The following is a 26,445-nucleotide window of genomic DNA, read 5'->3' on the forward strand; positions in this document are numbered from 1 at the left end:
CCTCACTAATTAGTGGGCATCTGGAAAAGAAAACAAAACCTCGCTATTCGATGAGAAAAGTTTGTGTTCACACATAAGAACAGAAACAACGTGAGGAGCTTGTGGGCAAACATCTAGACTTGATTCAGGGGGCAAAACAAAACAAAACAAAAAAACCTTAGTAGCAGGGTATGGTATACAAATACAGGTAGGGCATATGTAGAAAGCTTGGATGTTTTCTTTATGCATAGTATATACCAGAGATTCAGAAGAGTATGTGCTCAGAGAAAAATCCTACCCACATTGTTTTTAAAATCTTCATTGCTAAAAGAAATGAGAACAAAATAAACCTTGAATTAGGGAAGGCAAGGCACTTGCCCAATACGTCTCCTCCTTATTTCTGAATCTCTAGAAGGAACCTCTGCAGCAGCAGGACTGAGAAACACTTTTTAAACACAGAAGCAGGAGCCTTTATAAAAAAGCTTAAAGAATGTATAAGACTTTTCCCTCCATGCTTCTGAACAATTCTTTAAAAATGCCCTTTCCATTTAAAAAATAATGCATCTTCCATCTTTCCCAACAATATAATCTGGTGGGGGGTGGAAGGCAGTGCCTGAGACTTCAGGTTGTCTCGAAGCCCTTTGATCTGAGGAGTGAGCATTCCCCTTCGCTGCAAGCCAACTAATGAAGGGATGAAATTAGCTTTTATCCTGGGCACTTTCTTGAGCAAAAAAACATGCACTAATCAGCTGTCCTCACTAATCAGTCATCTGGCTAATGACCTTTTGCCTTAAAACACTAAAATTTCTGAATGATGTGGAAAAAGGGAAACGCAAACCAGTCCCCTTCTCTGGAGCTCAATGGATCATCTGGAACTGGAGCCGAGAAGGTTAAAAGGCAAGTCTGTATCCCGGCAAGGTGATAAATCTGTAATCAAGAGCTGTGAGCTTTGGCACCTCAATATGAACTTCATTACTCCACAACCAAATTGTACTTTTTAAACTAGAAACAGGCCAGAAATAAATTCAACCTTTCTATATTTTTCTTTATATTTTACCTTTGGAGAAAGTCATCATATACTTGTGTTCAGAATCCTACTCAATTTCTTAAACTTTCTTAGTGCTAGAAAAAGAGCTCCCAATGTCTCTGGCATGCTGGTTAGAGAGAAGGACTCATGAAAAAATCTTCCATTAATGAATTTGGCACTGATTTGTTAAAAGTGGTTTGTTTTAACAAACCATTAAACATGGGAACAGCCAAAATCATTAAATCAAAAATCATTAAAAATGGGAACAGCTGCTATTAAATACATCTCCGAATGCAGCCTGCTTTAATAATTGCCTACCAACAACCAATTTTTTCTCCTGCAGAGTCTCCTTGCATGGAGCAAATCTGGTTCTAGTTCCCAGAAAAGGCCCATGTGGATTCGTCATTAATGGACCATCTTCCTGAAGGCCACCTCAAAAGGCCTAAAATTGCTTAGACATGAAGAAAAATGCCTTTAAGAAGAATGGACAGGAAGAAGTGGAGGGAGAAAAGTGGAAAAAAATTAAACATTTTTATAGCTTATACAAGACCAATAATTCATACAGTGCGTGTGCATGCTTATGCATGCACATGCACGCACACACACACACACACACACACACACACAACCCCCCACCCCCATGGCTCCTGGAACAAGTGTCAACCAGAAGGAACTACTTACGATAGTGGGGCTCCATATAACCATTCCTGGGGTCCATGGCAAACACCGTCCCACGGTAAGGTACCGAGGGCTCCGCCAAGTGTGGTAGGGATCCATGGATCTCCTTCTTGATCAATGAGGCCCTCTCGTCACTAGACGTTGAAGGCTCCTCACTGATTTTGCTGAGCCCCTGCACACTCTGTGGCTGCATAGTGATGGCGTTTCTTCTCTCTCGGTGATAGATCTGTCCAGGACTTTCATCCTCTAAAGAAAGAAGAAAAATGAAAAGACTCTAGAAACTACTTTAAGGAGGATAAAAAAAAAAAGTCATCAATTAGGTCTCCCTGCCCCAAAGAGAAACCTTTTTCTCCTTCATGGCAACTCTGCAAGCTACACACCTGTGATGGGATATTTGCAAGACAAAATTGCCTATGAATAAGGGTCCAAATTACACATGGAAGGATGAAGCAGCAAATGAGCCTGTTAAAGGGAGATGCAGGGGGTCAGCAAAGTATCAGCACCAGCTTATGACTGATTCTGCCAGTGAGGCTTTCCTGGCAGACATGCCTACATCCTGCAGGTCCAATGTGGGACTGAAACCTTTGCCAGCCTCAGACTCTGAGTGTCCAGCTTTCCTTTGCCTCTTTAGGAAGCAGTGCCTCTGGAGCGATGAGAAGTCCAGCTGCCCAGGAGGGTTCTAGGTGGCTGCAAGGGGTGTTAAGGGCTTTGCTCTTCAGAGGATGACCTGTTAGAAAGGGATCCAAGAATTCTTGTGTGGTTTTTTTTTTTGTTGTTGTTGTTGTTGTTGTTGTTGTTTTTTAAGTCAGACTTGTAACCCACTGAGAGATTTAACAGAGCCAGAAATGAAACTGAACACTCGTTGGTGACAAGGAAGAAAGGTACCAATCAGGAAAACATGCAGAACCTCCTGAGAGACCTTCCTGCTTCTGCTCATAAAGCAAAGTTGGGAACCAAGAAGAAAACTGAGTGAAAAATCAAGTGTGAGGTAGCTATGTGGGGAAGGAGGGCAAGTGTCAGTGATGGTGGCACCCATCCATGCTCTGCAGAGGGAGCAGGGCATATGGTCCTTCAAACAAGTAAGAATCAGTTTGAGGAAATTCCACAGTTAGTATTCCAGCCCCCTGATACTTCATCTCCTTTCAATCTGTAAGAACCTCCTGCAAATATAATCGGATGACCATTCTGGAATAGTGGATCCAAGAACCAAGGCACACAATGAAACCAAATTGGCCAGCTGAACCCACAACAAGTGGACCAACCTGTCAGAATCACACACACACATTCGAAACTAGTGTACTCCCAAAGCAGCTCTGGATATAATCAGCAGCCTGCACTCTGGCAGGTAGGTGCTAATGGAAGCAAAGCTGTCCAGGTACCACTTAGGCATCTCATTCAAAACATATTTCATATTCCTTTTTTTTAAAAAAAAACAATATTTTGGTATAACTAACAACATTATTATACATGTTGAATGGACAGATTTCAAACACAATATGTATGAAATATTATTATACATGATGAATGGACAGATTTCAAACACAATATGTTGAAATAAACAACATATGAACTTATCTTCCAAGTCATCCACAATGCAGATATGACTGGATAAGAGACCCCCCCAAACAGAAAAACTATGCTCTAGCATTTTCATAGCTCTTTGTTCCAATTCAGAAGAAAGCAGAGCAGTACACAAAGACAACCCATAAAAATACAAGCTAAAATAACAACTATTTTGTGTTGACTAAGGACTTGAACTACTTAAAGTCAGTAGCAAGTTCAGTCTTTGTGCCTACGTGGAGAAGTTGAAAAATGAACAATGGATTGTTTTAGCCTAGCAAATGACTTGCAAAATAGAATGGACCATGAGGTCTGTTTTAGTCTTTACAGTGAATTTGCTGATGACTACAAGGTAACTTTGAAAAATTATTTTAGTATTGTTCTGTGCAGACCCTCAACCAAAACCTTACATTAAAAGGGGAGTAAATTATGGGTTTAATCTATCAAATTTTATAAAAAACACAAAAATTGCTGTAATCCCACATGTTCACATTGACCTTTCCAAAACCAATTCAAATCATGCTTTTGCTAATTTTAAAATAAACAACCAAAAAGAAATGAAAAAAAAAAGAACTTTCTTATTTTCCCTTCTGACTAACTCTTTTAGGCACTGGTCCACCCCTGTACTTTATTAGCACTGAAGCTGCAGGCTATAGAAACAGGGTTTTTGCAGTTATGTAAGAGCAACTGGGTATCAAAAACACTAAAACCTATGTCGGTTTTATAAAACTTCCTCTAGCCTACAAATGGCCCAAGTCATATTTTCCACTAATTTAGGCTCTGTATAAAACCTTTATTTTAAATTTCAACCTGAAGTGAACTTGTAGCAGTGAGGCACACATTCTGTAGAATGGGACCTTCTTTTGGAGGCCAGAAAGCCCTTCCTGACAGGGGCTCTGACACGTAATTAGCATTCTCTAAGATGAATACCCAAGCTCTACTAATCTGTTCCAGGTTTAAAACAGGATTTCCTTGACTTAATCTTCCTAAGAAGAAATTAACTTTTCTTCTCTTGAAACTGCATCCCTATAATAAACTCAAGTTTCTTTGAAATGATGTCTTTCTATGATGAGAATTGGAATCAACTTCACCAATAATTGAATAATTGGTGTGGTCTGATCAGAGAGTTCTCCCAACCCCCTCAGATCCCAAGCTCCTGGGAAAAAGGAAGTTAGGGGAGAAGAAAGGGGGGATGAATGGAAATGGGGGATACCTGCTAGCTAAATGATTTTTTCTTAATCAGTTACCCCAGCATGTATGAATATTAAAATAAAACAAGGAGTAACCAAAGTTCAAATATTTAATACAAAAAGAAATTAAGTAATTCCTTTAAATGCAGGCAAGAAGTTTTGTTGTAGAAACTTTTTTCAGGAGACTTTTAACTTTTACAGTAGTTGATGCTATAACATTTTAACCCAACACCCTTCCCCCCCCCCAAATAAAATTCTAGCAGACAAATATTTCATGAAGTTTACCTCCTGCACTGAGCTGCTTTTGATGCACATTCAGATGAAAACCTGACAGTACACACACTCCGGAATACAAACAGCTACAAGGCTTGAAAGCACTCAGTATACAGTGAAAGAGATACTTTCCGAGGAATATTCCTGCCTGCTCTTATAAATTCAGCAACCACTTCAGCAAGCCAAAAGACGAGAGCTGTCTAATCTTGTTCATTTGAGTTGAGCTGTTCAATAAAGTTTGAGAGTCAGTGCAGACAGGCTACGCCAGGCCAAATTATTGACAGAAACATACTGTCCACCATGGCAACAAGCAGAAGTCTGCTACAAAAATGTAAGCAAACAGCCCACTGCTCCAAGAGCATCTGCCAATGGACTTTAACAGCCAAACACAAGGCAACTGTTCGAGCTTCTCTATGTTTAACAGCTGCAAGCTCGGGGGTCAAACTGAAACATGCAATTCACTCAAAACTTTCAGGGAAAAAAATCACTTTAAATACTGTCATCATAATCCTACTTGGTACCTCCTTCTTTCTGTATATCCATGCTCAAGATGAAGTGAATGAATTCCTGCCCTCAAATGAAGAGCTGCCCAAAGCATCGTGTTTTAAAAACTGTCCAAGATTTGCCAAACTCATCCAAAAGCAACCTACTTGGGGTGCCACACTCTTGATGCCAGAAACTTGGAAATATCCAAAGCTGCTTCACCACATACAATGCTTAGGACATTGATAATAAAAAAAGGTCTGGAGAAAGTCACCCTGTTGCATGAAGCAGGATTCGAATACACACTCCTACGCCACCAACTCCTGTAGGGTTTCTTGTAACAGAAGAGGTAAGCATCTTTTTCGGAGAGAAAAGTTTCAGACAATTCTTTCAGTGCAAAAACAAAACTCTGTCAGGCATCACTAAGTAAGGACACCCTCCTGTCACCCAATGAAACTGGCGGATGAGGAGCTCACAATGCATGTGCTTACCCTCTTTCCCTGAACACTGATTTTCAACTACCCCCCCCAACCCCATTTGAATACCATTTCTCCTGTCTATCCCAAGACCTAGAAGCCACAAAGGGTAAAAAAGCAGACAATACTTACAACTCAGTCCCCAAGCTCTGGCTAGCTACTTCCTGCAAACTTCTCTTGGTGAGCTCTTTCTAGCTGTGCGCACCCTCTAGAAACATTCTCGGTGTCTCTCGGCCTCTCTCTGGCTCTCTCTCTCCCTCTCCCAGGCAGTGCGGCTCCCATTAGAGGAATTAAAAGTGGTTGGAGCCATGCTAAATTTAACAAGCTCATTAGTATTCTTCCCGAGTGCTTCGGAGTGAACTCTCCCTATTCAAGCCGCTCTCTCCAGCAGAAGGGTCAGGTGGCTAATCATTAAATCAAACTAATGTCACCCTATCACAATCGGCCCCAGAGAAGGAGGGTTTATTATTTCAGTTTATGCTAAATAAACGGTTTTACAAATGGTCCCCAAGCAAGGTCAACAGCAGCTTCAATTACAAGACAAACTTAACAAGAGTTGCTATAAACCAAGTACTCCGTATTGACTTAGGGACAGGCTCAGCTCCACATATTGCCACTAGCAGGATTGTACAGGAATGCATATTGTAAAATAAAGGAAGGGGTGAGCTTTTTTCTTTGCCAGAATTTGCGACTTGCACAGCGACTCTTCATTCACCTCTCTCCAACCAGCTAGCCGCTCAGCTCAATTCACCCCACACAAAGGCTGGAGCCCAGACCTCAATGGACCGAGTGAAACATGTTCAAAACTAGGCTCTCTATTGTGACTGAATTTCTTAACATCTTTTCAAAAAGCGGAGAATGCCTTGAGGCTAAAGGAAGAAACAGGCTAATGGTGAATTGGGAATTCTGAGCAAATTTCAGAGCCCTTTCCTCCTAGCTTTTGAGGTTGAAAGCAAGCTCTTTCCTTTCAAGTTTCAAAGTCCTTTTTCCTCCCGCAGTGTCACAGAAGGATTTGAAAAGAAGGTAATTGTGCTCGCAGTCTCCCTGATCAGAGCTTACGTCCTATTTCTGGTATTTCGGAATACTTCTTGCAATAATAGTGCATATAGCTCAATCCCTTAACCGGCCTGCACTCTGCAATTGCTCATTAAATGAACAATTGCGGGTATAAAATGCCTTTTATGTTCAAGGTCTGGATATAAGATAAGCATTCTAGGACTCTAAATTTGGTTTACTAAGGAAACTCTCCATCATTAAATTACAAAACTGAAGTCAGAATATCAGGCTTTCCCAGAAAAGTGGCACTCAGGTTGCAGTGAACCAAAAAGAAGGGCGGGTGGGGGTGGGGAGGAGGCAAGAAAATGTTAAGGGGGGAGGAAGAAAAAGACTGGATACTCAAATTTCTAGCTGAATGGGATTTTTACAAGAAAACCATATTCCCGGGTTTAAGGTCTGAGTTTGTGAAAGCTCATAATTTTGATATGGAAAGATAAGGTCATCTTCAAGTAAATTAAAACACAGGGCCGAGGCTCAATAAATATGCAGGTGACTAGTTCTGACCTCTCGTCAGCAAACATCTCTCCCTTCTTGAAGGCAATAAATAATCCAACATCATTCACATCATTTCATTTGATCCTCTCAGCCACCCAAGGATGGTGTTAGGAGAGGGCATTAGGCTTGGTTCCCAAACTGAAATCCCAGGGAAGTGATGCACAGAGAATTCCAGCCACTCCTTACTGAATCCACACAGCCATGTGAAGGAGGCATGTGTTCCTACATAGGTCTTTGGAAAACATAAACCCACTCTTGGAAAACACCAAGTGGGACCCTAACAACAAATCTATGGTGAGACTTTGAGCCAGCGGAGCACCTGGGCAGGAGCACCATTCTCTCCCTCCCAGGCACAAGACACCGGCAGGCCTCACTCAGTGCTGTCATCTGCTCCAGGACACTTGAGGCTCAGCCAGTGGCTTTTGTGTATTCCTGGACTTTTTAATGTGCTTCCAGGAGCTTGAGGCCCCACCCTCCTGTCCTGCTCAAGACACAGGGCATCATTTTCTGCTTCCTCCCAGGCAGCTGCCTTGCTGTGTTTGAAGAGGGCATTCTTTCATTTCTTTCCTCTTCTGCATTTGTTGCATCTTATCAGCTTTTATTCCTTTGGTTATTTACATTTCGATGCTCTCTGAATAAAAACCAATGGAAACCCAGTCCTCTCCCTTCCCAGTTTCAGAATCCTCCCTATGACTTTGACCAAAGAGAGATCAGAAATGAAAAAGAGAGGAGCCTAAGTGTATTCACGAGCAGGGCAGAATTATGTCAGGCAGGGGGAATAAAGTTCCTCTAGTTTATAACAGCAGACTAGCACCCCCTTTCCACCTAGTTTGCAGTTGCGCCTGAACCAGGGACTGTTCCCTAGAATGCCTAGAGCTTGGCTTCCAAAGAGCCTGAACAAACAATGCCTTCTCTAAGAACATTGCCAATACCCTTGGGGTCAGACATTGCCCTTGTGTGGCTACACATACATCTCCCATTGACAATGACGGATGACAGAAGGAGGGGCCCAGATGGATCAAGAGGGAGCGCTGGGCTTTGTTTGCAACCTTTAAAAACCCCACTGCCAGGCCTGCAACTTGAGAGGGCTGCAGCAGGATTTGAAGCTTTAGACAAATTCAAGTGACAACCCTCCCTCAAAGATGATGGGGTAGCTCCCTCTCCCTACTTTCATCAACCAGGAGGTCCCAGGGTCAGAAGAGAGAAAGTAAAAACTGTCCCCATCATCAGAGACACATGAGCATCTTCATTATTTGAACATTTCTAAGGCTTTTTTTTTTTTTGGCCAAAGAATAAAACCTAGTCCAAATTGACCAACAATGTACTAGCCCTTGGCTAAAGCTATGTGCTCCTAAGAGCAGCAGGTGGGTGCTGAAGCCAAGGCTAAACTTTCACCTCACCACTTAGCTTACAGAGCTCCCTATAACTTTAAAAGTGGTCCCTGGGATAGAAAGGATCAGGCAGACAGCAAGATAAGGTTTTAGATAAACTTACAATGCAAAACCTCAAGTGGCTGCTACCTTCTCTGCAGCACAGCTTTGACCGGCATGCAGGCCAACAGTCTCTTACCTCTTGGAAAACATAATGACAATGACAAGTTGATAACACAGGCTTCTCTGGTGCCTCATCAAGTAGGCCCTGTGGCCTCCAGAGTTTCCATTCATTTTCTTTATACTCCTGAAACCCTCCCAAATAAGAGATCAACAACCCCAACCTTTCCCTTGGGAGGATGTTCCTGAAGGTTGATGACAAGATCTCTGTGACTTGGCTGAACACTGCCCTGAGCACATATTTCAGTCCAAGTTCAAATGCAATGGTACTAACCAACTTTCAAAGTTCCCCACAGATAAAACTAGCCAAACCCCACATACATCAGAGAAAGGAAAATACAAACAACACTGTACCCTGGAGGGGGCCCGTGGGCTCTCCTTAAAAGGGGTAAAGGACATTCTTTCTTATTTTCTATGAGCTTCCAATGACCCTTCCTTGAATGAAGAATCCTAAGACTCTTACTGGAATTAAGAATTCTCAAACGACACGAAGCTTATTCCATTAGCCGGCTATTAGTTGCTAGTCTCTGCTTACACATTGTGAGTTAATGAGTGACATCAAAAGCCGTAAAATAAATTCCCAGGAGGGTCAAAATTTTTCCTTCTGCTTAATAGCACATTTATGCCTATCTGCAAGTAACAGTCTCCTAAACATTTAGGTTTTAGAGATTTCTTTGAGAACTCAGTTTTAGTCTTTTTAAGCTAAGATTTGCAGAGTCTCCCCTGCACCTCCTCTCGTCTTTGCACATACAGGCCTGAGCTATTAAGATTCCATAATGAGATCCCCAGTCAACAGTTTGACAGAAACAATGAAAGTCCTGCTCACAGGCCAGGGTGTCCAGGTTGCAGTCTCCTGCCTGCATCCTCTGATGGAACAATCCTATCACTCCAGAGATCAAGCTCAGCCCTGGTGGTACAGGACTTAGAGCCTGGCATTCCTTTAAGGCAGAGGGAATAAATCAATGCACTTTGCAGTTCCTTCCTGCAGCACTTTGAAATGATGGTTCCCAGGTTTCCATCTTTCCCTCTTGACAGCAAAGTCCCACTGCTGAACATTGCTACCATTTTCTTAATGACAGAAATGAACACAAACTTAACTGGGTTCATCTGGTGTATTTATGTTGCATGTTTTTGTCTTTAGAGGATCATGTAATGAGAAAGCCGAAGCATATGGTGGTATTATATTTTTAATACAATTTTACAGACCATGCTGACTCCGATGCAGAAATCACACCCTCCTGGAGAGTACATTCAAACATCAAGATAATACCATTATTGTACCCAGATGAACTGGAGGTCACCATGACACCCTGAGGGACAGTGAGCAGGACTCACCAATCAATGCTGAATCTGCCTCTGGACAAAGGCCAGGTGCTGCCTGCCTCAAATTTCTGTGACAAGGAAAAAAAAAAAAACCCTCAAGCTATGATCCGCTGTGACCTCAGTTGTGAAATGTGCATTTGAGAAACCCAAATTAAAATACCACATTTTGATTCTCCCCAATTTTAACTACGCAGTCAGTCCGGTTAGTTACCCATGAGAAGTCTGCAATTTTAGAAAACTCTCAGATAATGGCTCAGCTACTATTTAAGAAGGAAGAGCTGAGGGCCACAAAACCTAAGCTCTCCCAAAGCACATCTTCGTGGTCACAGCCAAGAGAGGATGCTCTGCCACCTCAGCAGCTGTCCTCTTCTTGGGCCAGAGGCCAGAGGAGATGAGCAAGGCAGACACTGGCAGAGGCAGCACCAACCCCATCGCCCATGCAGGGAGACTGAGTAGGCTTTCTTCTTAGCCTTGCTCCAGTCTTCCAGGCACATTCAGGAGAACACAATGTCCCGAAGCCAAGGGAAATGCATTTTTACTTAAAATGAGTAACAACGAAAGCAATTAATAACACAAACAGAAGATCATATGTATCTATCCTAAAATACAAATAATGTTAGTCCATTCACACTTCCTACCAGTCTTTCTCAAGCTTGCCAACTAAAATCTATTAACCATGCACCAATTAATGACAGCTGCTTACCCGGAGGTAGGGAGTGCCTCACCTGTCTCGTTCCCACAGTCTTCAGTATACCCTCATGTGAAGGTACTGTCTTTATCCTCATTAACCAGAAGAGAAAATGATGGCACCCGGAAGGGAAGTGACTTACCCGGGTCACAAGTTGGTTCATGGGTGGAAACGGGAACCCTAGGCAGTCATACTCGAAAGCCAACACTTATATATTTGGCTATCGGACCTCCCTTCCCAGTGCCAAGAAATACAAAATAAATTTGACTTGAATTTTGGTCAATACCCAAAGCATGGGGCTGCAAACCACACAAAACTCACTCATTCTGCTGGTGTTGGGTGAAAGCAACCTTGGACAATATGGAAACCAATGTGTGTGGCTGTGTTCCAGTAAAATTTGATGGACACTGAAATCTGAAGGTAATATAATTTTCACATGTCACACTTAAAAACATGTAAAAACCATTCTTAGCTCACAGATTGTACACAAGGGGTAGAAAATACAAAGTGGCAGATATGCAGGATGCATAAATCTAGAAATCTAATAGACAACATGAGGACCCCCCAGGGAATAAAAATGTACCATGCCTGGAAATCAACAGTAAATGAGTACATTCTAGTTGCTCTTGCCACAAAAACAAAAATTAATTGGTAACTATGTGAGATGATAGATACGTTCATTTGCTTTACTGCAATAAACTTTTTACTATCTACATGAATCTCATAACCTTGTGCTCGATATCTTCAATATGCATAATAACAGTTCTTTTAATAATAATAACAATAATAATAAGTGGGTAGCAGGCTGGATTGAGCCCCACAGGCAGCTAGCTGCAGTTTGTCAGCCCTCCCCTCTAGAACATACATATTTTAGATAAAAAACTTGCACTCAGAAAACAATTAGCAACATTACAACAACAACAACAAAAAAGCAATACTATTGAGTATTAAGGAGAATATAGAGGATGGTAACTTTCATACACTATCAAAAGAATAAATATTTCTGCCAGACAGGTACACATCTGTAATCCAGTGGCTCAGGAAGCTGAGGCAGGAAGATCTCAAGTTCAAAGCCAACCTCAGCAACTTAGCAAGGCTCTAAGCAACTTGGCAAGATCCTGTCTCAAATTAAAAAAATAAAAAAAAGGTTGAGGACTTGGCTCAGTGGTTAAGTGTCCATGGGTCCAATCCCCAATAAAAAAAAAAAAAAGAATAAATATTTCCCAAACTGGCCAGATGTGTCAAGGGATTGCCTTCTAGGATGTACCATAAGGAAAAAATAGGAAAGATGATGGTTCATGTTCAACAATGTTCATCATAGTATTATTTAAAATAAGAAAAATAAGTTCAAATAAATGTCCCCTATGATATGATGGAATGTTATAGTGTTTTTGTGAATCTAAATAAACATAGGAAGGTAAGAAACTTTACTTAGTGTTAGGTATTACTGTGTATACCTCACAAGAGAACCCACCAGAGTCGCTATGATTATGATCCTAACTCTATAGATACAAAAGCTGAGGTATAATTGTCTAGGAATTCACAGCCAGAAAGTGGCAGACCTTGGATTAGAATCCAGAGAATACTCTTTATCCTAATTTATCTCTAATTCTTTCAATGTTTTCAGAGGAAAAGAAATATATACTGGTTTCTACTCTAAATTCCCAAATTAAAAAAAAAAAAAAAGGAAATGTACCAAAGGAACATAAAAATATTTCTATGGATTATTTCTTTCTTTATGTTTCTATAATTCTCAATCATTTTGGATTATGGAAAAGGCTGATCTGTTTAACTTGTATTTTAAATTCTATTTTAAGTGTGACCTTTGCTATAATTCTTAAAGAAAACTTCTCCCATAAGTTTATCTATTGAAGGCTTGTTTTAAACTATTTGTTCCACCTCTTAAATTTATAAGATACAGTTAAGATACAAAGATTACTTTTATGCATATCAATGAAACCTGTCACTGACATAAGGCTTTATAGAGATTTCAATAAATTAGTACATTTAAGATTATATGATGCCAAATGCCTTCCAAATAAATATCAAAGATGTTTTAATATCTTTCCCAGTGACTTGTTAACTTGCTTTCACCACGTCACTCTTGAAAAGCATAAAAGAGGAAAATGTGTTAGCGATACTAATTACTACCCTGGAAGCCACTCTCATTTACTGAGCACTTACTACATGCCAGACAAGCACTAAGCGTTTCATACGCATTAATCCCACTCAGTCCCCACAGGTCTGTCAGGCATGGAGTACCATCACATAGCTATTCAGGACAAAATCCTGAGGCTTAACCAGGGTTAAGCAATGTGCTTAAAGTCATTTGCTATGGTTTGACTATGTTCCTCAAAGTTCATAAGTTGGAAACTGGGTTCCTAATGCAGCAGAAGTAGTATCAGAGGTAGTATCTCTGGGAAGTGATTGGGTCATGAAGACTCTGCCAGAGATGAATGGATTAATCCAGTAATTAACAGATGAACAGGTTATTGCGGTGGAAGCTTTATAATAAAAAGTGAACTCTCTCTGGCTAGGTCACCCAGTCTTACTGTGCAATGCCCTTCCCCATCGTAAGATGCAGCAAGAAGGCTCTTACCAAAGGGTGAGGAGGTGCAGGTGCCATGTTCTTGGACTTCCTAGCCTCCAGAACTGTGAGCCAAATAAACCTCTATTGTTCATAAATTACCCAGTCTCAGGAATCCTGTTATAGCAACAGAAAACAGACTGACATCCTCCTTCAAGTAAGTGACCAACTAATCATGACTTTCTCAGAGATTGCAAAATAAAATCAACTCCTGTAGTCACTGGGGAGTATCTTCAAACAAAATCTGAAAACCACACTTACTTTCTTTCCATTTTTCTGAAAGTATACATGAAGATTATTGTCATTGCTAATACTAGTCTACCTCTTCTTAAAAAGGCTGTCAGGAAAGTATGCCTCAGGCTTTTTCCATATTAACTTAATTGTGAAGTTCGCACTAAAGTCACAAAATGCAGTTCAGAAACTTCTCTGAATTTCTTCCTCTACTTCTGTTGCTGTTATTGCCAGATTTGGGCAGGTTTAGCCTCTTGCAGAGCAAATGACACTTCTCATGCTCAAGTTGAATGATTTTTCCCTTGTGCCTGTGTTTCTTCCCCATCCCTCCTCCATATCCTTCCTCATCACAACCTGCTATTTTGCCACAGTGTTCCCAGGTTCTGAACAGCTATTCCGCAAAGGAATATTTAACCCTGTCTTCTGGGAGACTGTGCTGCAGGCTTCGATGTAAGAAGCACTCTGAGTAGTGGGTCTGTGTTTAACAATAGCTCCAGCAGTTCAAGAAAAGCCTCACATCGTTTACTGAAAGGGGGGCATATGTCCAATGTTAAAGAAGCATATGGTTTTCAGAGAAAGGGGAAAGACTTGCAGTTGCAAGCAGCTTTGCCTGGATTATTTACCAACAAATGAAAGGCCCTTCATGCTGCCCAAGAGTATAATCCCCTCCCACAGGCTGGAAAAGAATGTGCAATGAGTCAATAAAGTGAGAGTCACACTCCACGGACACATTCACCCTCCCCAACTAAAGATGATTATCAAATTTTAGCAACTTTAACCAAGTTTACCTTTCTTTCTTTCTTTTCTTTTTTTTTTAAATCAAGAACAAAACCAGACTACTTCTTAAAATGCACTATTAGGAATTGCAACTGTTCCTAAAAGTGCCAGATCTATTTCCATCCGTGCAATATTAAAACTAACAAGCCTCTTTTCAATTTCTTTTAATGATGGCATAGGCAATAAAAATACAGCAGTGTTTCATTGAGCCAAAGGAACTGAAGAAAGAAAGAAAAAAAAAAAAAACCAGGATCAAAATAAATAAATAATAAACTTACATGGGCCACTCACCAAAAATAAAATCATTTCATCCAACCTTTTACAGGAGGCACATGCAACATTTTGAAAGCAAAAATTCTCATAACACAAACCCCCACTTAAAACTTACTGCCAAGCGCTGGGACCATGGCAGGATGTTATTTCTTTTTCAATTTATTTTTTAATGTTTGGGTATTAATGACATCAACGGCCATGTAATGTAATAAGGCAGCACGGGGTAATAAAAGTTAGAAAACCTCACTCCTAGACTTGCCTCTAGCCCTTAATCGGGTATGACCTGGGGTACCTTAAAATATATCAGATTGTCATTTGCCTCCCCTATAAGAGGCAGAGGATAAAACTTGCCTCTCTATCTTCATAGGGTTTTCTGAGGGTTAAATATATAATAGCAGGCGTAACTGTGAACTGTGGCATTTGTGAATGCTAGGTATAGTCATTAATCCCTATTATTTGTAGGATAAGAATGCAAAACAAGGTGGTAAAATGTAGTGCTTGGGGCCAGATTTGGAGACAATTTCCAAGCTGATGCTCCTGCTAAAAAAGGGTTTAGCCTTAGACAAGTCACAGAATTTATCTAAGTTGCTGCTTCACTTCATACAAAATGGGTCACCACCCCTCTACTCCTCACTCCTTCTCTCAGATGTTCCTCTAAGGGACAAGCCAGTGAACATTTTCACCAAGCACTAGAGAGAGGGCAGTCCCTGTTTCATAGCCAGAGAAAAGATTCAACTTGATGCTCTGGTATTAATACTTAATATTCCCTCCTCTTGACCTATCTTGAGTCAAATTCAACATTTACCACAAGAGTATGCTTAGGTTTTCAAATTTCTGTGAATATCAATCTTCTCTGCTTAGTTTTCAACAATAGCTTCAGAAATTTAAACTTTCCTGAGGAATCTATTTTATGATTCTCCTTAAGTGACATTTGCTAAAAATGATCAAGCAAATTATCTTAGGTTGGTTATTGGTAACCTGTACCCAGGGCCTGTTTTCGTATAGCTTGTGAGTTAAATATGGATTTTACCATTTTTAATGACTGAAATATAATCAAAAAATATTTCATGACCATAAAATTATGGGAAATTCAAATTTCAGTGTTCATAAATAAAGTTTTATTGGAACACAACCAGGCTTACTCATTTTCATGTTGCCAACAGCTGCCTTTGAGCTACAGGAGTAAAATTATTAGTGACAGAGACCAAATGGCCTATACAAATTAAAAAATATTCACTAGCTGGCTATGGTAGTCATCTTTCTGACACTATAACAAATCATCTGAGATAATCAATTTATAAAGAAAACCAGTTTATTCTGATTCATAGTTTTAGAGGTGGAAGTCCATGTAGCAAGGCAAGCACATCATGGTAGGATCAAATAGTGTAGCAAAACTGCTTACTTCATGGCCAAGAAACAAGGCAGGGGGGGAGATGGGGTGGGTAGGCCAGAGTCCCATAATCTCATTTGGGGACGCACCTCCAGTGACCTAAAAATTTCTCACTAGGCCCACCACATCCTAATAATGCAACCCTGGGGACAAAGCCCTTAACATACCAGACCTGCGGGAACATTTAAGATCCAAACTATAGAACCAGTCTTTTGTAGAAAAAGTATGCTGTCCCCTGATGTACCTATCTTAGGACATGTTAAGAACATTAGTAAACTTACGAAATATACTCGGGAAATAATATACAAAAGAATAAAGCAACTACCATTTCCAAAGTACTTTGTATTAATGCTTCCAAACTTTAAAGTCTGTGAAATGGATAATCACATGGTCCCACTTTACAGATGAAGGAAACAGACATAGAGAAATTAACTCCCTCAAAGTCACAAAGTGAGTAAGTTGGGGGGATTGAATTAGTTCCCAGATAATCATATGCCCTAGACTGGAAGCCCCTTTTGTTCACAGGGAAGGGGGAGGCACATCCAAGAGCAAAATTTTGAGACTTCCTTTTCCCAATGAATTGGGAATCTCCTGAACAGATGCAGAAGCAAATGCTGTCAAAAAAGGACTCTGTATTGTTATGGTATGGGTGTGAGGTATCCCCAAAAAACTCACGTGAGACAGTGCAAGAGGGTTCAGAGGAGAAATGATTGGATGGATTATGAGTGTTATCACCCAGTCAGTGAATTAATCCCTGATAGGATTAACTGAGTGGTAACTGGAGGCAGGTGGGGTGTGGGTGGAGGAAGTGGTTAATTGGGGGTGTGACTATGGGATATGTATTTGGTATCTGAAGCTAGAGTCTCTCTCTCTCTCTTTGCTTCATGACCACCATGATGTGAGCTGCTTCCCTTTGCCACACACTCTGCCATGATGTTCTGCCTCACCTTGAGCTCTAAGGAATGCAGCAGGCCTTCTCTGGACTAAGACCTCTGAAACCAGGAGCCCTCAAGTAAACTTTTCCTCCACTACAGTTGTGCTGGTCAGATCCGTTAGTCACAGCAGCAGAAAAGCTGACTAAGAAATGTATCCTGTCCCTGGGGTTCAGAGTAGAGCAGGCTGAGTTAACACTGACAAGATAAACTGGCCCAGATGAGTCCTTCTCCACACTCAGTTCATACAGACACATCCATATCAAGGATGCAGTGAGTGCTAGCACAAAACCTGACCTTATAAGAAGAGTAAAAACAGAATGGTTTGGTCAGGCTCGGTGGCACATCCCTGTATTCCCAGAGGCTTGGGATGCTGAAGCAGGCAAGAGTGCAAGTTCAAAGCCAGCCTCAGCAAAATCGAGATGCTAAGCAACTCAGTGAGATCCTGTGTAATGGTTTAGATGTGGTGTCCCCCCAAAAGTTCACGTGAGACAATGCAAGAAGGTTCAGAGGAGAAATGATTGGTTTGTAAGAGTCTTAACCCAATCAGCGATTTAATCCCCTGATAGGGACTGAGTGGTAACTGAAGTACTAGGTAGGGTGTGGCTGGAGGAGGTGGGAATCAGGCCGTGGCTTTGGGTATATATTTGTATCTGGCCTGTGGAGTCTCTCTGCTTCTTGATCACCAAGATATGAGCTGCTTTCCTCTGCTACCATCATGTTCACCCTCATCTCAAACTCTGAGAAATGGAGCTGACCTTCTATGGACTAAGACCTCTGAAACCATGAGCCCTCAAATCAACTTTTCCTCCTCTACAGTTCCTCTGGTCAGATCTTCTAGTCACAGCAGTGAAAAAGCTGACTAAAACATCCTGTCCCTAAATAAAACACAAAATAGGGCTGGGAATGTGGCTCAGTGGTCGAGTGGCCCCAAGTTCAATTCTGGGTAACCCCCACCACAAAAAAATAAAATAAAATAACCAGAATAGCTGCTGTCCTCAGGAGCCTCAGGGTACCATGTTAGGGGTTAGCATAGAGTAGGCAGTGGAGTCAATGTCAGGGAAGGCTTGGGAGAGGAAAGGACTCTCTCCTCAGGTATTAGATGTTGGGGTTGAGATGAAGGACATTCTCAGAGGTTTTGGACAAGACTTGATTGGAGAAAGTCTCAAATTCAAATTGTGAATGAGGCTGGCCCATGTCAACCTAACACCCGACCCCAGGGATACTTTCAACTGAATAGCATAGTATTAATAATTACTCTAATACTCAAAAACATTGCATCTTTGGTTTTAAGTTGAGGACATCTGGATTTTTTTTCTCACTTTTCTTTATTCTTCAGTTCACATCTTGTTGACACAAGTGGAAATTTACATTTCTTGGCAGAAAAGCTTTACGTTTAGAGGAGTCATAATAGATAGATTTCACATCATGCTGCTGCCAAGTCATTCAAATAAGAGTCCTTCCATCCTAATCTCCCTGTCTGGCCCAGTTCTACTAAAGTCTTCAAGAAGAGTTGGCAAAGACAGCAACTAAAACACATAATCCACACTATTTTATTGTGCCTGACAATTTTATTGATTCGATTGGGTCCCGTTAATCTACTCTGTGATTTGCAGGGCTCCCCGCTGCCAAAAAACTGGGGGGGTGGGGGTGGGGGTGGGAATCCTAGTCGGGCCCACCTAGCAAATGTAACAGCCCCTCCCTATAAAATGAATGCATCTCACAGTTCACCCAGCAGGACATCGGGGATTGTTCAAACCTCAGTCTCTACTGGGTCAAAGAGAAGCTGCCAACGCTTGGCTCTGGAGCAACTCAGCCTCATAAGATTCTCCTGCCTCTGAGAAGCTGTATTTTGTTCTCCCTCCTAAGCATCACTGGCTCTGGAGTCCTGGGAAGAGTGTTCCAGAAGGATGAGGAAATCTACACCATACACCTGTGTTTTCTTGTCAAGTTACAATCACAGTCACAAATTGTGGGTCTTCCATCCACAGATTCTGTGCCACTCTGACCATTTTTTTCTATAATATTCAAGCCACTATCTTGTCATCAGGGGCCTCAGAAGTTACTAGGGATAAAAGTCATAACAACCATTTATTTTTGTATACCTGCCTTCCTCTCATTGCCCTCATGCAAGAGGGGTCTTCAGTGGCACTCTTCCTGTCACTGTCAAAAAGCACGGTCCCCTCCATCAGTCAGCTCACCTTTGAGCTCTCTGACAGTCGCCAGTTGCACTTGTCCCTATGTTGTCACTCTCGCCCACTGTTGGACCCATCATTGCCTCCTTCCAACACACCATCTCTCATCTTCAGACATCAGAATCCCTGCGCAAACACGGATGCCATGGCCCCCGTGCCTCTCCTTCTTGACCTTCTTGGTTTGCACTTCAGCCATGAAGTTTCCCTATGGTGTTTCCAAGGACTGTTCTTGGACCAATCCAATGGCTTCCTCTGTGGGCTGATGTTTTCCTCCACTCTCTTCAAATCATCTTTGCTTATCTTTTTCTATCTCCTACATTGGAATGGCTTCGATATTCATTTCTGGTTTTTGTTTTTTGCATTTTTCTCCTTTTTTATTGGGTCTACCTTGATAGATCAGAAATTAATTGTTGGGGAAAATATATCAGAGTGTGTGCAAAAATATAAGTTCTAATTTAATTGGAATAAGCACAGAATCAACCACTAAAACATTCTGTGAATACTCTCGTCCTGTACAGATGAGTTCTTAAGGCTACTGTTGTAGCTTATGTAGCTGTACACGCCTGCATTTTAATCCCTTTGAACAACCTAAAAAGAAGTTTTGCAGGGCACAGTGGTGCACTCTCCTATAATCCCAGAAGCTTGGGAGGCTGAGGAAGGAGGATTGCAAGTTCAAAGCCAGCCTCAGCAACTTAGCACAGCCCTGAACAACTAGCAAAACCCTGTATCTAAATAAAAAATAGAAAGCATTGGGGATGTGGCTCAGTGGTTAAGCAACCCTGGGTTCAATCCCCAGTACCACAAAAAATAAAAAGAGTTTTTGCTTTTATGTAATGAATTTTTTTGAGTTCTCTTATGGTTGCTAGAGAATGCAATAATGAAATAATGATGAAGGAATGAGACTTTCAAGTCCTATTCAAAATGTTGGGCTCCTTGGAAAGTATTGCAACTCTGTTGAAAACTTTTGGTTTTAAATTATCTTGCCAATAGAAACTAAAGAAAACTCCAAAGGTTTTAGTAAAATACTTGCTTAGCCTCTGTAAACTGTCTAGCTATATTTCTATTTGAAGGCTAAAAGGACGTTTCTCAAAAGAAGTATGAATAGTCAACAAATGAAAAAGTGTTCAACATCTCTAACAATTAAAGAAATGCAAATTAAAACTACACTGAGATTCCATCTCACTCCAATCAGAATGGCAATTATCAAGAATATAAAGCAGCAATAAATGGTGGCAAGGATGTGGGGAAAAGGGTACACTCATACATTGCTGGTGAGACTGCAAATTGGTGCAACCACTCTGGAAAACAGTATGAACATTCCTCAAAAAATCTGGAATGGATTTTAAATACTACAGCATACTACAGTGATGAAGTCACATCAAAGTTTATAGCAGCACAATTCTCCATAGCTAAGCTATGGAGCCAACCTAAGTGCCCTTCAACAAATGAATGGATAAAGAAAATGTGGTATATATACACAGTGGAATGTTACTTGGCCATAAAGAAGAATGACTTTATGACATTTGCTGATAAATGGATGAACCTGGATACTATCATGCTAAGTGAAATAAGCCAATCCTAAAAAACCAAAGGTCCTGATATATGGAAACTAACCCCCAATAAGTGACGGGGGCAGAGGGGAACAGAATTCAGTGGAGTAGACTAAGAGAAATGAAGGGAAGGGAGGGGGAGGGGAAAAGGAAAGAAGGAATCTGACATAGCTTTCCTATGTATATAGATAGATACACCACAGTGATTCTCAACATTGTGTACATCTACAAGAACTTAATCTTAAAAAAATAAATAAATAACTGTGGGTAAATGACAGAAAAATCAATAAGAGAGGGAAGGAGAAGGAGAGGTACTAGGGTCTGAATCAGAATAAGATATATTCCCTGTTTGTATAATTATGTCAAAGTGGATTCTACTGTCATGTATAACTCAAAAGAACCAATAAAAAATATTTTCTTAAAAAACAGTTACGCAAATGGGCAAATGCATCAGGATTTTCATGGGTTCTTGAGATATTTTTATTTAATTACTTTTTTAAACCTAGCATATTAACATTCTGAAAAATTCAATCGAAAATATGAAACCGAGTTGTGCTAAGAAAGTTCAAACTAGAGAAGAAAATCCGAAACACAGCAACACAGATGCTTTGAGAATCCAAAAAAAAAAAAAAAAAACACATGTATTTGATCTTCATTTAAAGAGTGCCAAAGCAAACTCTTGGTGAAAACAGAAGCAATGGTCTTCTTCACACTCACCCACTTAAAAGTCCTTCTAGAAGCACAGGCCACTCATTTCTCTGTGACAAATCTCCTAGGAAGCCCAGGTGTCCACAAGACCAATTCCAAATGGCTTCTCCTGAATCAGGGCTCTGAATGAGAGGAACCGTGTTCAGCCTCTCCCGCTCACCCTCTGTGCCTGCCCAACTCCCCACCCACAGCCTGCAAGGGAATCTCTCAGCTATTTACTTGAACATCTCCACCAGAGGAACCTAAGGTCCCTCAGGGCAGCAGCTGCATCTCTTACACATTGCAAACTGCAGACACTAGAGGAGGATTCTAGGGAGGAAGGAGAACAGAATGGTGGGGTGAGGCTTCCAAGGATTGTCTGATAGCAATGGAGTAAGTTGTCCTCTGTCACTGTTTCCCAGGGGTAACAGCCACAGCAGCCAAAAGCACCCTTCTGATCAAGATCAGGACCCCATGGACCCTGGCAACGGGACCCTAAAGAAACAAGATTCTAAAAGTGAAGAATACAGCTCCAAACACCAAGGGACCGCAACAGACGGAATCTCCCAGGAGCCGCAGTTAGCCAGGCTTGGGCTCTGATTTTTTATGCCCTTGTTAACTGTTGCCAGATTATCATTTGAGAACATTAAATTGTTATTCATTGACTTAAGACTAGTATGCTTTAATGGCAGCTAAAATGTTAAGGGACATCAAAGCAATGCAAAGGAAAATAAACAGATAAAGACATGAAAAAATAGACGGACACAAACTTCTGTACCACAGGCTTCTTCTCTCTCAGCATCAATTTTTCATCTGTTCAGTTCTCATGGGAGTTACTGTGGAGATTAATATTTAGCCCATGTATATGAGTGAAGTACAAAGTGATTCATAGTTTGCAGAGATACCCATAAAATTGGAAAAGAACCAGCAAATACTTGGCCCTCCTCTAGTCATCAAATTGTCAGTGTAGATGCGTTTGGGGAAGTATTGATAACTTTTTAATAGATGTACGCATACTTGCAGGATTAAAGAATGCAAATTTCAGAATTTAGCTTTTCCACTGCACATATGGAGGTGGGGGCGGAATAAAGGTAACCCTTGCAATTCCTGTAAAAGGTAGGGCATTTTTATGTAGCACATGAATTTTTTTTTTTTTTAACTATCAGGCTTTAATCTTAACCCTGGTGAGGACTGCATTTGCCACAGGCTGATAAGTGAATATGGCAGAACTTCAAAACTCATGTCAGCCAAAGAATCTAGAGAGAGAGGAAAAAAGAAAATCAGACATAAAGCTGGTAAAAGGCAGCTATAAATTTTTTTAATGCCTTTTATTTAATTCTACCAGAAGATCACACTGCAGTACAATCCAGATTTGGTACATCTCTCAACCTCAACTCATGCACGCACATGGCCTCAATCCAAATTTTGAACTCAAGTGTGTGTTTTTCATTAAACTAGTAAACCTCAGAAGATTGCTTGTGGAACCAATAAGTTAATCAGGTCCTTCCTCCTAAGACAATTTTGGACCTTCAATTTACTACAGTGACTCATGAAGAACTGATAAAGAAAAAAAAAATAATAAGATAAAAGAAGTAATTCTTCATTTAGAAATGAGAGCCCAGCCTGAGGCCAACATTCATTATCTACAATTTAAATCAGAACCAAGCACCTAGTTAAGAGAACTTCATTACTCTCATTCATAGCAGAAGTAATGCCAAGGAAAAAGAAAACAAAAATGCTATATATTGCAAGTTTGAGCTCTTCTTGACTTTGCTCAAGAGATGTAGGTGCAGAGGACAGAGAAAGATGCCTAAAAATTTGTCCATGTCAGCTGTGCTCTATTACGAGAGGTGACAAAAAAACACATACTAGCATATTCATAGCAACACTCTTCATGACTGAAAATCTGAGACAACCAAATGCCCATGCAGCAGGATGAATATTTAAATGTGGTATAGTCACACAACCGAATATTATATAGCCAGGAAAATGAACATCTACAATGACACATAATGTGGATGGATCTTATAAAGCAGAACCTAGAAGCCAGACACACACACACAAAAATAACAAATTTATAAAGAACAAAACAGCTACAGCAAATCTATGCTAGTAGAAGTCAAGGATCCAGAGAAAGTAAAAGGTGCGAATGATAGGCTATTTCTTTACCTTGGTTCTATTTCATAAGGATGTTTGTGACATCTGCACAATTTATGATAGGTGCATTTATCCACAGGCATATTTTCTTCCATAAAAAGTGGGTTCATGTCAAATCTAAAAACTTCTAGACAGTTCCTAAATGTCTGCTTCAGATTTGTCTCATTTTCAAGAATGTCGTTATCTTCCTTACAGAGGAAACTTCTAGCTGTGTAACCCAGATACTCCAACAGGAGGGTATTCAAACATCTATAGGATATGACATAAAAGAACCTGCAAAATGGGCTGAATGGGGGTAGAGGGAGAGCCAGATCATTGAAGAAGAAATTTATTTCAATGTCCAATAAGAAAATGTAACCTAGTTTTTTTCATTATATTATGAAAAATAAAGTTGAAACAAGGTACTGTCTTTTGTCTTGGTGTCACACAAACTAGGAAGTGCTGAGGTTGATTACAAGAGCACATGTTACTATCACCAGGGAAAACCTGCTCCATTCTGTGTATTCACATGTCTGTTCACCAGTCTGGTGATGTGGATAACAAGTTTGTCTGTCATGTATGTACCAGCTGACCTAATCCTTCCTTGCTGAGTATTTACCCAAAGGAGTAATTTAGGTTCTCTGCAAAGACTTAGCTAAAAGAGTGTTCACGGAAACATTATTGAAAATAGCAGGGGCGGGGGGGGGAGTGAGGAGGGCGGGAGAGGGTGGCGGTTGGGGTGGGGGAACTCCTAAATGGTAACAATAGGGATTTATAGGACCCATAAAGTAGAGAAAATAAAAACAAAAGCAAAGCACAGAAAAAAGGATAGGAAGCATATATCAAAATCTTGGCAACATCTCTCAGAAGTCAATTACTGATGCTTTTTTAAATTACTGTGTATTTGTTGCATTTGCTAATATTTTGCTGAAATTGGAAAACTAAACATGATCAATTTAGGAAAAATGGTTTTTGAGCCATTCAAGCTTAACTACCATAGTTTTTATAGAGAAATTACTTTTTCCCATATATTACGATTTTAAATATAGCCATATTGAGTTCCAATTTTTTTGGCTTACTCATCTTCAAGATGTCATTTTAATTATTGCACATAATACATTGTTGTGATAGAAAATCTGAAAACAAAACATTAAAAAAATAGAAGTCACTCAAAGTTAACCTCTGTACCTCTCTGTATATTTCCCTGCAGCCATACCAACATGTTATGCAATATTTAATAATATAATTAGCAGGGAGATATTTACTACTCTTTAAAGGAAGACAATAGCTAATACAATATGCTCAAACAATGTAACTTGAATATTTACGAGGAGTTGTGTTGAATTTAATGAAATATGAAAGAGCAAACCTAATTCTTCAAGAAATTCCTAAATAATACCTATTTATCAGCCAATGTATATGAATAAGTAATCACTGAACATTAATAGACTGAATGTATTTGAAACAGTATTTTATAGCTGCTTACTGACTTTTTAAAGAAAGCTCTGGATAATTTTGAAATAAAAGCTACTGGTAAGCTAAAGAGATGCCAGCCTGCCAGCCCTCGCACCGCAATTGCCACAATTGAGCATTTGCTTGAGCATTTATTTTCTATCCTAAATCCCCTGTGGGGGTGAGTTGAATAAATTACCCATTCAAGGAGAGCATGCCCCTTTTTACCCTAATTCCCCAGACAAAATATAACCTGCAAGGATTCAGCAGTGGCTTCTCCCAATGGACTGAGTACACAGTTATTTATTAATTATCCTATGCACAATTACAAAGCCCTATCACAATTGTGCAGTGTCTTCCACAGTACACACACCACTTCCCAGCTCTTCCCACGCCCTGCAGCTCTAGGAATTGCATTATCAGATCTCTCTGTCCCACTTCTCACCTTAGCTTCTAATAAGCACGAGATTCAAAAGCCATCTTGATTGCAAAATTTTCAAGATTGTTCAGAAGTCTGGGTGGAATGTGATTTCACTGGCTGTTCTATTCTATAAGTAAATGTGTGGCAGGTTTCACTAAATGGACATTCTGCCTTCTGGGAGAGGAAGAACCTTTGTCTTAAGTAAAAACTTCAAGGGGGAAAAAAAAAAGCTTTTCCTGTGAAGAGAGCTGAGCAGGAGATAATGAATCTAAGTATGAAATGAGCAAATTGAAAAGGAGAATTGCCAACTCTTATGTCACTACATATAAGCAATGTGTATATATACATGTGTAGAAAAAAGATTAGAAGGAAATGCACAACAATATTAAATTTTTTCATCTATAAAAATGTAGTGGAATAAGAATGATTTTTATGTTCATTTTCAATGTTTTTCAACATGTTTCAAATATTCTTTATTAATGAGGGTCGCTTTTGTTTTTAGCAAACCATAATCAAATGCTACCAGACCCAGAGAATGTGGTGAGGGAAGTATACCAAAGGCCTTGGGACTTGAGACTCCTCACAATTCCCAGTTATGCAGTTTCCAAAGCTTTGTTCCAAAGGTGTGTCAAAGCTAAAGTACCTATGTCCTCTGAAAATTCAGTCTATCACTGCAGAAAACTACTTGGTATCTATTATCCATGAGGGAGGTTGAAGATACAGGGGAGAAAAAAGAAAAGACCTACTACTAGAATACAATCTGTTTTTATCTATTTTCCTTGGGCATTTCAATGGTGGTTTGTCGGGGACGGGTATCAACCCTAAGAAAATTGAACAGTGGGCCCTCACCCCACCTATAAAGGTAAAACAACATTAACTTAAACTCCAAAGGCAGGAATGGAGAGCGTCTTCAGGATTCACACACGTGTTGCTCAAGTTCAAATAGCTCCTCTTTCAGCTAAATCCCAACTTCGGATTTCAGCAGAAAAGGGGGATTTTCCTGTGTGTCCTGCCTAGCCCAAGGCAGCCCCTATGA

At 40.3% G+C, this 26,445-nt stretch overlaps 1 protein-coding gene across 3 annotated transcripts in view; it reads right to left on the reverse strand.

The window, feature by feature from the left end:
- Gli3 (GLI family zinc finger 3) overlaps window positions 1–26,445 on the reverse strand; it is a 273,879-nt gene that overhangs the window by 183,953 nt on the left and 63,481 nt on the right. For 2 of the 3 annotated variants that reach the window (XM_046437870.2, XM_046437871.2), the window contains exon 3: window positions 1,688–1,930. In XM_046437870.2, coding sequence (XP_046293826.1) covers window positions 1,688–1,930 — 243 coding nt within the window. Of the gene's footprint in view, window positions 1–1,687; window positions 1,931–5,798; window positions 6,136–26,445 lie in introns of those variants that run through there. The other variant, XM_058576864.1, reaches the window with a different exon arrangement.

The sequence above is a fragment of the Marmota monax genome, unplaced genomic scaffold (genome assembly GCF_021218885.2).
Source record: "Marmota monax isolate L192 unplaced genomic scaffold, Marmota_monax_Labrador192_F-V1.1 WCK01_AAM20220418_F8-fsc00109, whole genome shotgun sequence".
Taxonomy (NCBI): domain Eukaryota; kingdom Metazoa; phylum Chordata; class Mammalia; order Rodentia; family Sciuridae; genus Marmota; species Marmota monax.